The sequence below is a fragment of the Perna viridis genome, chromosome 8 (genome assembly GCF_037379345.1).
Source record: "Perna viridis isolate PV_CMFRI_1.1 ecotype Kerala chromosome 8, ASM3737934v1, whole genome shotgun sequence".
Taxonomy (NCBI): Eukaryota; Metazoa; Mollusca; class Bivalvia; order Mytilida; family Mytilidae; genus Perna; species Perna viridis.
The window spans coordinates 10909423-10928448 of NC_142452.1; the positions used below are offsets into that span (position 1 = coordinate 10909423).

The window sequence follows — 19026 nt, forward strand, 5'->3', positions numbered from 1 at the left end:
TACCGCGCATTTCTACACAGCAATTTTCTCTTCGGGAAGTTTCGTACAAAATATATATAAAGGGAGGGGCAGAAGCCTGCAAAGAATTTATTGAAAAACAAGGCGCTACTTTCAGACCAAAAACATTTTAATTCATATTGGTGCAAGAGACGTCCAAAAAATGAAGTACAACTAGAGCAGTTCAAAACTTTATTTGACGAGGCCACAAGGACTTGGCCAAATTTCAAAATTCATATCCTGCCACTCATGAGGAGAAAAGACATATACTAAAACCGTATAACTGAGGCTAACTCAATCATAATAATTGCAGCATCACGATTCACACAAATAGAAGTTCTCAAATGTTTCCATCCTACAGACTACATATTTTACGACCGTGTACATATGAACACAAAAAACGGCATACCTGCACTAATAAGACATCTACAAGCGGCACTAAAAATCGGAATCAGTCATAATGAGGACAATCAAACAAAAACAAATCCGAGACATGAAACAAACCCAAATAAAAACCTCAATAAATTGTTTAATGGAGGTCCCTCATATTCCACAACTTTCCAAGACCTCCACCACAAATGCCTCCGATGTTACCACCTTCTATGTTATCCCGCCCACCGATGGGCCCTGCACAAATGCCGTATCAGTCATCAAGGACACCGATGCCACCAATGCCGTTCTTCCTCAATCCGTGGATGTGGAATCTGTATGTAAATCCAATGATGAAAACCCTCAATTTCGTGTGCCTGACCAGTAATCGACACCTGTATTGTTTTTCATTTCGTATTTCTCTGATTGTGAATGTCATAATTTCATACTTATAAAGTACCCCTTATGTTTATTTAGATAAATGCGACAAGAATTGTCAGAAATATTCATTGATTAATTAAAGGGCATTAGCTGATAACTTTAATATATATTTATATATAAATGTTTTTTCTTTTCTCCGTTAATGAACATAGGTAAACATGGTAAATATGAAATATTACAAATAAATTGTGTTGTCAAGGTTACAAAATCATTACTTTATTTCATACTTCATATTCGTGAATAAATTGCGTTTTATATCCAGTTCCATATTTAATCTTCGCAAACAAAAAGTTTACACATGATAAAATAATGTGCACAGTCAAGTTCTACCAATGACAAATTTAAAACGTTCATAATAAATCAGATAATGCCACTTTAAACATGTACTTTTATATATAAATGTACCTTACATAGATGGATAGCTTTAGTCCAATCACTTAATCAAAATTTATTTAAAAAGAAATTAGAAAACTTAATACTTAGAAGAGATCTATGGATTGAGAATCTTACAGCACAAACATTTTGTTTGGGTCCACTTTTAACTGTAGCTTATTAATACAGATATACATGTACATTTGTTAAAAATGTATTCTACTAGAGTTGTCCCTTCCAAATTTATAGTTATGCTCTTAATACGTTTAACTAAAACTCTATATTGAATACTGCAGAATGTTCATTAGCCATAACAGAACATATAGGGGACTACTTTAACTTTACATAGTCAATATTCCTAAATTCCAATAAATACACTTTTCAACGGCGGGAAATAATTTAAACTATGATATGAAAATATCTTTATTTCTCAGTAAAATGGAAAATATATATATATATGCATTGAATCAGTACCAATATCCCTTTTCAAAGAGTAAAAATATAGAGTTAGAATTTGCTATATTTTTAATCGCATGCTTATAACATGTATGATATTTATATGTCTTGTTATACAACATGTCAATATACCTCTAATGTTGCATGTTTATTAAACAATACTATAGTTTTGTTTGATGGATAAGCAATATTGGAATCTACTATTACAATTATCAGTTGCAATTACTATTTACATTTTCTAAAAAGAATTATTCATATAAAAGAATCAAAAATTAAAATGTTTAGAATATTTGGACCAGTTTAAAAGATGCATCTCAGTTAAAAGATAGAGTTATCCTTCTTTTCACACACTTCAGCAAACATTTAGATGATAATTACTTCAAGTTCAATTCAATTGCACTCATTCTGAAACACATTTTATACTGCTGTATGTTGTTTTCTAAATCAAATGTCAAAACCTCTTCTCAAAAACCGAAACATTTACATGTGGAACATACATGGTTTTTCCCAAAGCAAAGCCACAGATGAAAATTTCTTAACAACTGTAGGTAATGTTGATATTTTAAGTTTAATTGAAACTTGGTGCAGTGGTGACTAACCACAAATTGATGTTTCCGGATTTTCATTCAAAAATAGTAGTACAAAAAATAAGCACAAGAAAGCTAGACGTTTCTTTGGCGGTATCTCAGTATCTGTAAAAAATAACAAATAACAAATGGTGTTTCCAAATTACCCTTTAGTAACTCAGACATTGTCTGGATTATATTATTAAAATCTTTCTTTAACCTAAAAAATGATTCATATTTTGGTATCATTCATTTCTCACCTGAAGGTTCAACCAGCAACAATCAAGATTTAAATATTGTATACTATTGTTAGATCCAGCAATCTCAGTTTCCGCTATAAAGATGACGTATTATCTTTAAACAATCCTAATAACAATACCCAAGAGAACTTGAGATAAAGGATACTACAGACACTGTGAAGTCAGCCTCATATCTAGACCTAAAATTAGAAATCGATGGTAAGGGAAAACTATTGGCCAAACTTTACGACAAACGAACGTGATGACTTTTCATTCAGAATTGTAAACTTTCCTTTCATCTGTGGCAACATCCCATCGGCTCCTGCGTATGGAATGTTCATATCACAAATCATACGTTATGCCAGAGCTTGCCGAAAGTACGCAGACTCTTTGTATCGCGCTAGAACTCTAACAAATAGGCTTCTGGAACAGGGTTAGGTTACTACAAGATTGAAGTCATCACTACAGAAGTTTTATGGTCGTCATCATGAACTCGTGGATCGTTATGATGTATTCATCAGCACCATGAAAACTGATTTATTCAACGGGTCATAATTCACCTTTCCTCGTTTGTCTACCCCGGACTTGACTTTTAATGAACAACTCGGCGGGTGTTTCTAGGAAAAAAGAGGACTCTTACCCTACCGGTGCACCTGGTCCATGCTCCAGGTTTTTGGTGGAGTCCGAGTTGCTCATTTACTTTTTTTCCTTTGTATGTATGATTTTATTTACTTTGTGTTCTTTGTTGTGTGTGTCTGTTTTCCATGTCTGATCTTTGTCCCTGGATTACATTCTTTTGATTACCGCTATAACCTTGGTTCCCTTGATTACTCTTTGAATATCCCAAGCAGTGACGTTGTGTATTTCATGGATGACGTAAAGTTATGAGTCACTGTTACTGATAAAATTCTTGTTGCTATGTTGTTTTTTTTTTTTAAAATACCTAGCACAATGCACCTCTTACAATATAGCCAGGTTACCAATATCACTATACTGATTTTATGGGAAAATGGAAATAAGGACCAGGAAAGGCAATTTTCCTCAAATTATGCATTTCTCTGAAATATGCCATAATTTAATTTATGGTCTCACTAACCACTTCTAACGTTTCCATTACTTTACATGTTAAAAAAGTAATTTTCAAAGTCTCACTGTGAATTCCCGGGACAAATGACATCTTAAAATTGCATACCATTGGGAAGCTTGGAAAATAAGGCTTCCAAAATCATTATGCTAATGGTACGATGATAGTAGAAATTCTTCACAAAATTTACTTGAATAAATAATACTGAAAATCTACATTTTTACCTGTTCTGCTAACTGACAGCATGGAGGCAAATTACTCACACATGTTAACAATATTCATACACTTTTGTAGTTAATTACATATATGATTTTGAAGTACACATTCCCAGCTTCATTTTTACTACTTTTAATCATAATACACACAAATAATGCACTTACAATGCATATGTCTAGGTTCAGTGTGTTTTTGGTACTACATACGAGGGTGGACATTTCACCCGGAAGTGGTTAGTGAGACCTTAGAAACATTTTGTGATTTGTATGTTTTTCTTATTTTACATTTTATGAAAGCTTGTGGTATTGTGAGTCTAATACCGGAAAGGTTTTCTGGGGATAATGATAAATTATCTATTAATCTATACTGACCTGATCATTTACACTTCAGTACTAGACAAAAAGGGGATTTGCGTAAAGTTGGTTTCAGTTTGATTTAATCACCTACACGTCCAGTTGCTAATTTTTTTCTTACCTTTTCGAAAATAATTTTAGCATTTTCCTATTCGATTTTCTTACTTCTCTTGGGGCACGAGGACAAAACCTATGCAAGGAGAAACCTGTTTTAAAACCAGAAAATAATATCACGGCTTCTGGAATCATGCAGATAATCGATTATACACTATTTTTAATTGTCAATATTAATGGTTGAATTACCAAGTAAGTATGTTCTACATGAGTATAAGTTTTTAGTAACGTTGGCAAAAGTAGACCATGTGCTGTCCATAGTATCCCAAACATGCATGCTTAAATCTGCATTGAGTAAAGTACAACATTCTGTGTGTTAGTGGTCGTATATTAGGGTCATATATACTTTCTTGTAAACTTTGTTCGTTCAGAGAAAAATAAAACTTAAATGGTTAACTGATGGAGATAGTTCCCACACAAGACACCGGTATCCTGACTGACTTCAGAAAAATTGATTAAGATCTCCCCTGTTTCAGGTTCACCACGGCAGAATTATCACGGTTTGTCCATCTACGTTTATTTGATTCGCTTGTCCTAAAGGCGTTCTGCTACCTGAATATTTTATTCCGGGATGACAAAGTTTGTCTTTTGGATGATTTCACACTTCCAGTTGCGATCACTTCTTATCTCTCTTCGATCCTGTCAGGATTCGCTGTCATGCAACAGTTCTAAACTGTCATAAGCTGTTCTGACCCGCGACACACCTTGTCACCTTGTCAGGGTCTGTTATGACAAGCTCTGTCATAATTTGTCATGGGTCCTGACACTATCCTGTTAGGAACTGTTCTAGGTAGAACAGATACGTGGATTAGAAAAGTTCCTGACAGATTCTGACAGTCATTAGCTCGAGAATACTTCTCTATCTGAATTCCATACAGTACATGTCCGTGGTTACAAAAAAGGCGTAGCACCCGAATCCAGATTTGTACGACGGGAAGGAAACCTAGCTATGTTTAAACTTGATTTTTTACTTTCAATTTTTACCCGACTTTTATGTATGGCATGCAGTACCAACAAAAATTATTGCCTGTCGTTCTTGCTACCCCCCCCCCCCCCGACTTCATAGAATTTTGACTTGCAGATCTAGACACCGGTATGATACAGATTTCCTATAAGTATTGACATTTTTAAACAGTTTATACAGAAATGTTCGACCTTTATGGAACTTTAAAGTGTTCACATTCATACAATTTGAAAGAATAGGACATTATGAAGAATTTTGACCGAAATATATTTGTCACAATCACGCACATGGTAGTTATATTACACAAAAAAAGTCAATAATTTTCGGTTCTCATGGAAATCAAAAGTGCTCGCACTCATACACTTTGCAAAAGAATTTTGTCTCAAACAAATGTGTCACAGCCACCCAATTAATAATTATATTGATAAATTTAGTATTTTAGTCATTATTTATAGACCCTGATGGAAATTAAAAGTGCTCGCACTCATACAATTTGCAAGAATATGACATTTTTAAAGAATTTTGACTCAAACTAATGTGTCAGAACCACTATATGATAGTTATATTGAAACATTTAGCATTTAATCATTAATTTTAGACCCTCATAGAAATAAGAAGTGTGGGCACTCGCACATATGCTGGAATATGACATTTTTGTAGAATTTTGACAGAAATATATGACTCACAGTCACCCATATGATGGTTGCATATAAGCATTTTAGTCAATAGTTTTAGACCCTCATGAATAATAAAACTGCCTACACTCATACATTTTGTAGAATTTTTACTGTAGTAATGGTGTCACAGTCACTAATTTGAAACTAACATTTTCAGTCTCTACATTTTTGTGCATATTAGACTATGTATGGAAATTGCAAGTGTTATCACTCATATTCGTTGCAAAAAGTGGCATTTTGAAGAATTTTGACCGAAATATTTAGGTCACAGTCACCAACTTAATGCAAAATTGTCAATTTTAACATTTTTTTAGAATGATTTGTGACCCTTATGTTATCAAAAGTAGCTTTCATTCAAAAAGTAAATCTTAAACTTCGTGAGAATTACCAAACATCTGAAAGTTATATGTTACGACTTTTACACTTAGAACAGAAACATAGACCTTTAATATTATTATTAAATTATTTGATTTAATTAATTTCATAGTTGTATGACAGAATGTAAATAACATTATACACGTAAACAATGATAATATTTGAACGATGAGTGACTGGACCGTGATCGACGAAAATTGGAACAAGAACAACGATCGAGTGATTGTGGGATGAAGATCACGACGCGCTCTCAATATATAATTGGAAATTGAATGTAAATTTTGAAATCAAATTTTGTTTCCTAATCGGGTTAGCTAATTTACAAAAGTCACACATTTCATTTATTAATCGAAGACTTCCTGTTCTAAATTACGTCACACAGAATAGAAAGATTTAGAGTCAGGAACTGTCCAGGGGTATGGTCTGTTTAATTCGGTTCTACAAGGGTGAGCTTTGTTGAGTTTCGTTTGTTTACGGCGAGTTCCGTCAAATCAGTTGATTCTCTAGTAAGTTTTTATCTGTTACCAGTTGACTGACTGGTTCACGACTAGTACCAGTCGATATTTCTCGTTCTCTGTTAGCAGGGTGACTTATTTACAAGTGGCCTAACGTATGTGACGATCGTAATGATCAAAGGAACTTCAGTTATCGTTGTTACCAGCGAAACGCCTTCAGATGAAATCAGTTCCGACCCCTCAGTCAAAATATCAGAAGTGTTGGCTCTGGAACAGTTCTGATATTGTCATAAAACAGTTCTAGATTCCACTATTTTGACAATTATAGCAGAACCACTGTCGGCTCTAATTCTATTATCGCAGTACTCGCTCTGCTAGAACTGTCAGAAGACCCGGCTCTACGAGAACTGCCCAAAGAGCAGGATCTACGAGACTACCGTTAGAACTGTCAGAAGATCCGGCTCTACGAGAACTGTCCATAGAGCAGGATCTACGAGACTACCGCTAGAACTGTCAGAAGTGCTGACTCTACTAGAATGTAAGAAGATCTAGATCCGTCTCTAAAAACTTGATGCCGTTCTCGTAAATCTTCACACATAAATTCGCATATTGACTAATTGAAATATATTATGTGTCAGAACCATTCCTAATTGTTAGCTGTGTATGCTTTACATTAGCACATAGTAATATTATTGGCCACACGATCGTACACATCATCATTTCTGTTTGATTCGAGATTTTTATTTTTCCTTTGTTAAACAACTCGCAATTTCACCAGTTCCTCAATAACAGTTTATTTATATTCAAGAATGCAAATGCGACATCAACAAGTACTTATTATATTTCACTATAAACCTAAACACATGTGCAGTGTCTAACAGTTTTCATCCCCGAATAAATCAAAAATGTAAAAATAGCCCATCAATTTCTCAGATATTAAATCCACTAAGGAAACAAAGCATTTCTTGTGTAACTATACCAATACATTTTCTTCGAGAACCTCAAACATTGATGAAAAGCTATAATTTTAATGCATTTGGCCCTATTTGTTACTTTTGTTCAAACCTTATCCTTATATGTATCAAGAACAACGATAGCAAATAAAATCAAATGTTGTCGAAACTGTGACATCTTAAACAGAAATATACAATTTCGTTCTAAAATGCTTGAGAATCTGTTTTATTTCTTAAATTTCCCTTTTTTAATATTTTGTCTTCTTCGGGACAATATAAGCAAATTTGCTTGACAATATGATTGACACAAAATCTGCATAATAAACGCAATATAGGCATTGTGTACTATTCATTGGTTCATTAGAAAGGTAAGTTGCTCCATAAATGTGTTTGAATACACAAAAGCTTGTTCGAAGTAGGTAACTTGAAAAACAATACCCATTACATGTGAGATGGAAGAACATAGGTGATACTTAGTGATATGTTATATAAAGGCTATGAGAAACTTGAATAAACAGCAAAATTTGATATTATATTCACTAAACATTGTTGCTTCCCTTAGAGACTTACCTCAACAAAATAAAGATTTTTGTTTATAAATATTTACAATATAAACCTTATGATCGCTGTATAAATCTCTGACATTGTTTAGAAAATGGTGGATTTTGCTAGTTTTATGCGCCGATAATTCAATCTTTATTTACTACAAAAAATTACAGATCCATACAAAGTAGAAGAAGGAAAGAATAGCAACACAAAGCATATAACATGTATACTGCAAACTCATCTAAAATCACTATAAAAATATTCTACATTATTTAACACATGAAATAAATATCATAGTCTGTTATAGGATTAAACAAAGGTTATTGAAAGTTTACAAACTAACAACTTATGCACAGAAGAGCAAAATGAATGAAAACGACACACGTTATAATGATGATGATAATAATATTTAGTGCATCTCCTTTGAGTCGACACATTTAAATTTCTTGCTGCGTAAAAACGAAACACTACTAATAATGGTGATAAGTTGGGATGCCTTTGGATAATGGTAGTAGATTTACACCCGGTTCTCAGTTCAAATCGAAATGATATTTTAATTTTACTGTGTTTTTTCCTCTTCTAAAATTTGTTTTGCAAATTCTTTCTGCTTTTCAAGCATCTTTTTGGGTTTATCTGCAAATATTCATGTATTAGATCTTAAGATGAAACATCTTGAAATACGTATTCAAAACGGAAACGTTAACAAAATCTTTTAAATCAGCAATATGTATTAAAATGCAAATAGTCGAAAAAAAAATAGGAAAAATACATTGGTTTACAATAATTCAGTAATTTAAATAAAATAAAATATATTTTGTGCATATCAGGATATACATGAATTCTTGTTCTAAATTATCTATTCACAAACTAAAAAACTATGCACAATGCTCTATTAATATATACCCCCGCTTTCCAAAAATAACCACAAACACAGAAATCTTATTTAAAAGCTGGGTACAGAACAGATGAAAACAGATGTTTGGTATCAAATGCGTCAATGAAATTCTGCTATCCTATTTTAACCTAGTTGGGCCATTGTCGCTTTGACATATGTGACGACTATATTCGCTACACTGCTCCATCGGTTCAAATTGATACAGGAAAGATATATAAACGTATAGAAAGGTTTGAAAAATTCCCAACGATGTTAGAACTGTCAAATTTGCGAAGCAAATTTTTAGTCATTTCCTCCGTAGGACTCGAACTCGTACCGCTGTGACATCTATGGCAACACCGCCTGCACTAAGTCCAGCGCCCTAGACCACTCGACCGGCATATATCTTTCCTGTATCAATTTGATCCGATGGAGCAGTGTAGCGAATAGAGTCGTCACATTCTGAGACGTTTGTATAATATTGATTTGTTGTGACATGCATCATTAATTTGATCCTCTATCCTATATAATAACATCTAAAATGAACTGTCCCGTACTACCATACATCGTGTACTAAGTTACAGCCCTAGATTAATCCTACGAAGAGGAATGACCCGGCCAGCGAAAGCTATATTTTGATATAGCCTAGCTGGTCGAGGTCGCTGGACTTAGTGCAGGCGGTGTTGCCATTGATGTTACAGCGGTACGAGTTCGAGTCCTGCGAAGGGAACGACCAAAAATTTGCTTCGCAAATTTGAAAGTTCTAACATCTTTGGGAATTTTTCAGACCTTTCTATACGTTTATATATCTTTCCTGAATCAATTTGATCCGATGAAGCAGTGTAGCGAAATGAGTCGTCACATTCTGAGACGTTTGTATATATATATATATATATATATATATATATATATATATATATATTTGTGTGTGTTGATAAAGATGAGCTTTTAAGATATTGATCAAATTGATACAGGGAAGATATATAAACGTATAGAAGGTCTGAAAAATCCCCAACGATTTTAGAACTGTATATGTATATATGACCTAGATAACTGCAAAAGACACGTTAAAAGTCAGACATACGTAAGCCATATAACAAATATTTAATCATTCCATCTAGTAGAAGCCTAGAAATCTGTAATAGAAATTAGTGTTTCGGACGGACATCAAAATCACTATATACCCCAATTTTCCAGTGTGGGTGGGGTGTATAAAAATACTCTTTAAATTACCTTTTGGCGTTGTATCATCTTTACAACAACATCGACACCTTGTTCTATTTGAATCAAAGGTACAATTCACCAAACAGTAATACACACGAATTGGAATGTTGAAAGGTGATGGATACTTCTGTTTATAATCGATTACTACGGAATGTCGATGATACCTCCATTTCTGGGTGGCCATAGCTTCGATAGAACCGAAACGAGAGCTGTAAAATCGTGTAACTGTTTACATTTGTGCATTGGTTTAAACGAGAAGATACTTTTTTTGCAAAACCGATTTCTATTAAAGGTATTGAAAACCACAGTTTTCCTTTTCTTTTACAACTGACATTGAACAAAAGTACCCACACGTGAAATCCATTCATATACTCTCCTGGTAAGGAAAATGATCCTTCCTTATGCACAAAATCAGATATATTTTGATACTTGTATAAAAAAAACAAAAAAAAAAGCATTTTTTACATCAGCGCCTGTGTGTGGAATGTTCATATCACAACTCATACGTAATGCCAGAGCTTGCCGACACTACACAGACTTTTTGTATCCCACTAACACATAGGCTTCTGGACCTGGATTATGTTTGCGACAAGATTAAAATCATCACTACAGAAGTTTATGCTCGTCGTAATGAACTCGTGTATCGTTACAATGTATCCACCAGCGCCATGAAAAACTGATTTGTTCAACGTGTAATAGTTTTCCTTTCCTCTTTTATCTTCAACGGACTTGAACTTTTTATAAGCAACTCGGTGGCTGTTTCTAGAAAAGCAGAGGACGCTTACACTATCGTTGCACCTAGTCCATGCTCCCAGGTTTTAGTGAAGTCCGAGTTGCTCATTTGCTTTTGTTACTTTGTTTGTATGATTTTAGTTACTTTTTGTTGTGTGTCTGTTTTCCATGTCTGGTCTTTGTCCCAGGATTACATTCTTTTGATTACTCCTATAACCTTGGTTGCCTTGATTACTCTTACAATACATATATCTAGGTTCTATGCCCATTAGCTCTACAATGAGTATTGGGCATTTGACCCCCATAGTGTAGAGTGAAACGTCAGGAATAGTACTGTTTACACTATATGCACATTTAATACTCGTACGTTCGATCTCTTTACTGACATCATACAATGGTTACCTTCCTTTCTCTATATATGATATATGAAGCATCAATGTCCTATACATTTTCCACAAGAACCAACATATATAACGGACGGACAAACCGAAAATGATATTTCTGAATACTTCAAAACCTTGTGCGCGAGATATATAGTGACATTAGATCATTCTACCTGTGTATTTGCCATTATAATACATTATTGCTACAAAGTATGTTCCTTTTTGTTATCATTCAGAATTTCAAAAGATTACACCACACACAGCTAATCAAGTCCTTGTATTCACACCTGACTTAATGGTAATAGATAAGCAGTTCGAAATTTTGTGAATCGTAAAATATTATCATGCCGTAAAATGTTTAGAAGTTTATTTATTTATCACTTTAACGGTACATACACTATCGTTTCGGATAAATATATTGTGTTTAACATCACAATAAAATATTTATTCTACGCGATCATTTAAGGAATGGCTATTATATGTTTTCGGTCTATGAAGAAGAAAAACCACAATCACGTTATCCACTAAATGTCCTGCGTTATTTATGATTAACCCTTCTCTTTTTTGCGAATCACGTTTCGTCTTTGTTAGTTATGATTAATTGATTTTACCTTCGTTTTTTTAACAAATTGTGCTCCTTTACTTGCTGACCTATTTCTTCACTCTTATGAGGCTGACTTTATAGCTGATTTGATCAGAAAGAAAGAATATCGTTTGGCTAGATCCTTCAATCTCAGTTTCCGCTATATAGATGACGTATTATCTTTAAACAATCCTAATTTCGGGAATTTGATACATTGCATCCACCCAAAAGAACTTGAGATAAAGGATACTACAGACACTGTGAAGTCAGCCTCATATCTTGACCTACACTTAAAAGTCGATGGTAAAGGAAAACTATTGACCACACTTTTCGACAAACGTGATGACTTTTCATTCAGAATTGTAAACTTTCCTTTCATCTCTGGCAACATCCCTTCGGCTCCTGCGTATGGAGTGTTCATATCACAACTCATACGTTGTGCCAGAGGTTGCCGAAACTACGTAAAATTTTTTGTATCGCGCTAGAACTCTAACAAATAAGCTTCTGGAACAGGGTTATGTTGCTACAAGATCGAAGTCATCACTACAGAAGTTTTATGGTCGTCATCATGAACTCGTGGATCGTTATGATGTATCCATCAGCACCATGAAAACTGATTTATTCAACGGGTCATTGTTCACCTTTCCTCGTTTGTCTACCCCGGACTTGACTTTTTATGAGCAACTCGGCGGGTGTTTCTAGAAAAGCAGAGGACGCTTACCCTACCGGTGCACCTGGTCCATGCTCCCAGTTGTTAGTGGAGTCCGAGTTGCTCATTTAATTTTGTTAGTTTGTATGTATGATTTTGGTTACTTTGTGTTCTTTGTTGTGTATGTCTGTTTTCCATATCTGGTCTTTGTCCCTGGATTACATTCTTTTGATTACCGCTATAACCTTGGTTCCCTTTAATATATAGTAATTGTCTAGTGCAGTAGTTATGCCTATTGTATTACAATTATTTCCGGTCCAGTTGTGCATACCTGAACATAGCTATTACTATTGATTACTCTTTCGTATTAACCAATTTAATCCATGAATAAATTGAAGTCACATTTGAGTAAAACATTTTCTTGGAACATTGCTATATGTTATATGTTGCCAATGATAATGTACTTAACCTTCTAAAGTATCTAACATCGGATCACCAAACACCTGCCAGAAAGGAATTTTCAGAACTGTCCAAATTCTCCAGTATTGAATGCCACTTGGAAATGCTGATACGCTGTGATTTGGATAGAGATTTGCGTGGTATACAACGCCACCTCCACAGAGTAAAACAAATAGTATAACGAGGTAATAAAGAAGATCTGTCAGCTAAAAATCAGAAAACAAACACGTCAGAATTGGAATAGGTAATCAATGCTAAATCTTGATAAATAAAGGGTAATGACAAATGTACCGGACTGATAAAATCTAGGTAATAGTTTAAGGGTATAGTCAAAAGTAAAATCCTTATAACAAATGGCATCAGAATAAAATAGAGTGTTGAAAATAACTGCATTGGACCTGATTTGATGCAGGCATTCCAAAAATGGAAGGTGGGTTCAACCAGATTTTATAGCGCACTAAACCTTCCGCTTCTATTATGGTTCATTATTCCCGATAACTTTTTACACAAATAGGCAGCATAAAAATATCACTACCCAATATTGGTAAAAAAAATCAGGAACTTAGAGTACAAATGAGATAAACAATAAATAAGTGAAAATAAAATGCACTAAATACAATTCCAAGACATAAGATCAAAAAGGCTTGGACTTTGTGTGGAAGGTGCGTCAATTCAAGGTAAACAATATGATGTACTAGTAAAAACTACAGAAAATAATCCATAAACATTATGAAAGTTCATCAATTATATCCATTATCTGGTGTGTGTGTGTGTGTGTTTCAGAAACATAAATTTTTTATTCAACAAGATACGGATACATTTGTATCGGAAAAGAAACCTTTTTAAGCAGCGTATGAAATATATTTTCCTATAACCTTAGTACAAAAGCCTGTCTTTAAGGCAATGGTGGCGTCGTAAGAAGTCATAATAGTCGCTACTTTGTCTTACATACCTTAATAATTTAGAAATATAAACACCATATGCAGGTGAAGCTGGTATAGAAGTGAATAAAATAGGAAGTTTTATAATTTTATAATCAAAATAGTCTCATTTGTCATATATTGTTGTAGAAATAAGACTATCGTTGTCGAATTCAAAGTGAATGCCTAAATACGACGTGGAGGAATCTGTGTCAGTATTTTAAATTTCTACTCTAGAGGTTGAATAAACGGAAGCCATTCTCCAAAATAACAATTACAAAAACATTACAATAATGATTTAAAATGTTTGTCTCCACAAAGTACTTTACTACGTTGAATTGAACCTTATATTTACTAGGTATTAATGCAGCATCCCTTGTAAAACAAAAATGTCAGGACGTCAACCCCGCGGTTGAATGTCCAAAATTGTAAAATATACGCTGATTATTTTTTCTCAAAATTTACTTTCTATTTTCACAGATATGTTTGACAGTTTTAGTAGCATGAATATAACCGTATTTATTTGAAGATTGATGTCATCAATTATAACTCTCTTAATCTGCCAATACAATACAGTTATCTCCTTATTGTACTAATTGAAGAAATGAATAACTGATACATACCATTTCCTTCACCATAATTATAATTATCCCTAATTTCCTCAATAATAGAAGAAAGTTGAACACTCTCAGATACATGAAGAATAGTGACAGACTGTATAATCTCCTGATGTGGACCAGATTGTCGGAAATGGGGGAACTATGGAGTAAGAAGGCCGTGATGTATAGAATAATACATAGAACATCAAGGATATTCCAAATGTCATAGAAGTGTAAAACTATTCTTCGACCAGAAAACTTTTCATTTGGACGAATCTGAAATGATATGAATGGTACATTGTATCACACAACGCAATGCCATTCAAAAAATAGTCGGCACGGAGAATTTTTAATAGGTTTCAAAATGACATTGAAGTTGCATTTCGCAAAACATGATCTTATTTTATTAAATTTCAGCAACACAGAATTCTAAAGACACATGACTTTTTTTTACTAATATAGTTAACAAAATAGATTCCGTTATGCAAATAAATCACTTCCTTTATATATCGCTTACAATATCAAATCTTACCATACTTAGGATCTCCTCAAAAAGTTCCCCACACATGAATACTAACACTATAACTTCTAATAGGGAAACAGAAGTCGCCGTTAATTGTGTAGTCAAAAAAGCACTAAATATGAACATTGCTACCAAGAAACACACCTGTAGAATAAAGTCATGCATGTTAGTTCGTATAATTCGGCGTTACACGAGTAACACTAAAAAATTGTGTACATGTAATTCAATTTGATATGTATCGACAGAAATGTACAATTCCGAGGCATCAAAATCCAAGTACTTCGCAAATACGTAAAAATAGTAAAAAATGACAATCTACATACCCAATCTAGAAAACGGAAACGTGAATTTTTATAGATATTGGAACAATGTCTTTACAAAGTTAATTTGCGAAAAAAATTCATTAAGTCTATTCTGTTTGATTAATTTAACAAGAATTCACATTATTCATTCGGCTTTTATCATATCTAGACGTTTTGTTCTTGTGTTTTCTGTTTATCCAAATGTAATCATGAACTCGTGGATCGTTATGATGTATCCATCAGCACCATGAAAACCGATTTATTCAACGGTTAATGGTTTGCCTTTCCTCGTTTTTCTACCCCGGACTTGACTTTTTATGAGCAACTCGGCGGGTGTTTCTAGAAAAGCAGAGAACGCTTACCCTACCGGTGCACCTGGTCCATGCTCCCAGTTTTAGTGGAGTCCGAGTTGCTCATTTACTTTTGTTACTTTGTATGTATGATTTTAGTTACTTTATGTTCTTTGTTGTGTATGTCTGTTTTCCATGTCTGGTCTTTGTCCCTGGATTACATTCATTTGATTACTGCTATAACCTTGGTTCCATTGATTACTCTTTGTGAACAACGAAGAGCAGATTTTTTTTTATTTGTGGGTATCATGAGGCAACAAATAAAAACTGTCTTACCACATGAATGCTGAATCGAACAATCGGTGCAGAAATAAATTTTTTCATTGTTTTCTCCTTCCAGTGAAGCTAAAATTGATGAGATATAAATCAAAGTAAAAAAAAAACTGGAATGAAATAAGTTTACTCTTTGGTGATACAGCTATTCATAGTATTGTCATAGTTTTCCTTTCCTCTTTCGTCTACCTCGGGCTTTTTTATGTGCAACTCGGCATGTTTTCCTTGAAAAGCAAGGACGCTTGCCCTACCGGTGTACCTTGCCAATGCTGCCAGTTGTTAGTGGAGGCCGAGTTGCTTATTTGTTACTTTGTATACAGTATTTTAGTTACTTAATGTTCTTTGTTGTGTATGTATATTTTCCATGTTTGGTCTTTGTCCCAGGATTTCTTCCTTTTGATTTCTGCTAGCACCTTGGTTCCCTTGATTACTCTTTCACTGTATGGTAATACAAATCTTTGAACATTTTATTTATTTAACTTTGGAATAATTCTGAATTGAATACCAATCTCTTTATCGAATGAATATATACATATACATATATGTCACTATATTTCCAATAATGACGGTATTTAAATATTCAAAATATAAAAAAATATTGTAACTGAATGCATAATGTTTTCCTTAAAAAAAAGTATACAACGGTGTTGAAATATACAAAAGTCTACATCAACATATTTCTTACATTAATCAGATTTATGAAGCTGTGGGTACTAAACGCAAGTGTTGACCCAGCATTCTTTTCTGGTCTTCTGATATCTCCTGTACTTTTGTCTTGGTTTTTGACATCTGCTGTATTTTTGTCTTGGCTTCTGATATCTCCATTACTTTTGTCTTGGTGTTTCACATCTGCTGTATTTAGGTCTTGGCTTCCGATATCTCCTGTATTTTTGTCAGGGCTTCTGAAATCTCCTGTACTTTTGTTTTGGATATATCCTGTTTTTTCAAGCACATTTTGTTCATTTACGATAGTTTCGATGTTGTAGGCATACATTCTTTTGTCTGCTTCTTTTTGAACATGAGAATGAGAAATGAATTCTTCAATGTTATATTGATGACTAAAATGAATTGGACTTTCGCTCAGGTCCCAAATATCACAAACGTAATCCATTGCTTCTTTTGCCATACCTTTGTCAAAGTCATATAGTTTTTCCAATAGTAAAATTGCTCTATTCCTAAAGCCACTAGGCAATGAGAAATATAAAAAAGTGTTTTAGTTTTAGTCACGTGGTATACTGATCTGTACATTATTTATGAACGGAGTACAAAAGTGTTTACAAAAAAGCTTAGACTTGAAATTTATCAAACCAAGTTGCATCTGTCATAACGAACATAAAGAACACGATGTATATATAATCGTTTCGTTATCTTTATTGTTAATGGTCTTTACTCATTAAATGTTAGTTAGCGTGGAATTATCACTGAACTACCGAAAATTGACAAAATAACAAAAACAGTAATAACTTGTGCCGAGAAAGTCGAAATATTTCGTTCGTGCGTTATATAAGTTTAGAACATTCACTAAATCTTGGTGTGTTTCATTACTGGTGCTTATGTTGCGCTATTTCACTCTTTTCAATGTATCGTTCACCATTTCATCAGTTAAATTATAATGTTATGATTAACAAAATATTTTAACCAACTGACAATCAACAAGAAGGGCGATTAAGGATCGTTTATAGAATAATTTGATAAATCATGATGTTTTGTCTGCGCTTATTGGATCGTACATATTTACTTCGACTCTAAAAAATATCTTTTGTTTATTTTGTTTTTGTTTTGTTTTGTTTTTGTGTTTGTTGGCATAATTTCGTGATATTGTGAGGGAATGTTTCCGACATTTTATATTTTATCCTTAGAGATTATCTACTCCAATTTCTGGAAGAATATGATAGTTGCATGAGAAGTTGATTAACAGATTTTTTAGTACGTGTCTTTTTTTTCACTTTCGTCAATTTTGTAGTGGAAACATAAATTACTAATCTATAAAGAAATTTTTACGTTGCATGCTTTTCCAGACTTTTTTGCAAACTTTCCTGAAAACATTCCTTAGCTTTTTCCGCCATTGAGAAAAGGTAGACACTGGCAACGAGGGCTGTCACTGAAATAGAAATCCCAGAGGAATCAGCAAGCTCACAAATTAAGCAATTCGCTTTTTATAAAACAAAAAGAATTTTAAAAAAGGAAAGACAAAGTACTTTCTGAGAACATTATGCTAAAATTGTACAATCTAAAAATTGCTAATACCAATTTTATAATGATAATTATTAAGCAGTTGCAATTGTTAATCATTAAACATGTTCAGACCTTCTAGATTGCATTTCCTAGATCATGAAGAGGAACTTACTTAATGGGAAGTCACACTCTTGCCAAATTTGAAATTTTGTATGGTCGTTTAATAATACACCAATCCGCAATGCTTCGTTGGGCCCAATCTTAATTTCTTTTTTTTCTGTCGATGAATCATGATGTCGACAGCAGCAAAAAAGTCTTTTTCCGCATTTCGTTAGAAATTCTCCTAGATTAGGAAAAAACGCAAAAAAATGTGGTGACAGTGAAAAAGTCGTCTATAACAAGATGTTAATTAGGTATCAAGGAAGCCATAAAAATAGATTTGACCCAATGAGCTGAACTTTATATGACAACTGAATATATCTGTAAGAATTAATCTTGTTGCTAAGGAACAAAAGTGCCGTCACTATCAGTAAAAATGGCCTTGTCAATGTTAAAAGCATTTAATTTTTTTTTTTTTTTTGAGAAAAACCTATTACAATTCTGAAAACTTTGATTGGAAAATTAAATCATTCTTATAGTATTGGTTACTGCAAAAAAAGTTTGTCATTTAAAGTAGACATCTATATACAATGGATTTTAGTTAAAAAAGGTAAATAACGGTTTGGTTTGTAACCCCCAACACCGTCCACGAAAACTTTTGAGCTCTACATGTAAATTATATAAGATGTATATTTCAGTGTCTA

The 19026-nt window shown here is 33.5% G+C and overlaps 1 protein-coding gene across 7 annotated transcripts in view; it reads right to left on the minus strand.

Annotated features, from left to right (window-relative positions):
• Window positions 1–7501: 7501 nt before the first annotated feature.
• Window positions 7502–19026, minus strand: part of LOC148609301 (uncharacterized) — a 39518-nt gene continuing 27993 nt past the window's right edge. For 6 of the 7 annotated variants that reach the window (XM_088596408.1, XM_088596407.1, XM_088596405.1 and 3 more), the window contains 9 exons: window positions 18396–18566; window positions 18050–18149; window positions 16734–17232; window positions 16052–16120; window positions 15133–15267; window positions 14625–14876; window positions 13092–13287; window positions 10285–10484; window positions 7502–8810 (listed from right to left, as the gene is read on the minus strand). In XM_088596408.1, coding sequence (XP_088452534.1) covers window positions 10420–10484; window positions 13092–13287; window positions 14625–14876; window positions 15133–15267; window positions 16052–16120; window positions 16734–17232; window positions 18050–18149; window positions 18396–18566 — 1487 coding nt within the window. In that variant the 3' untranslated portion in view covers window positions 7502–8810; window positions 10285–10419. Of the gene's footprint in view, window positions 8811–10284; window positions 10485–12953; window positions 13288–14624; window positions 14877–15132; window positions 15268–16051; window positions 16121–16733; window positions 17233–18049; window positions 18150–18395; window positions 18567–19026 lie in introns of all 7 variants that reach the window. The other variant, XM_088596403.1, reaches the window with a different exon arrangement.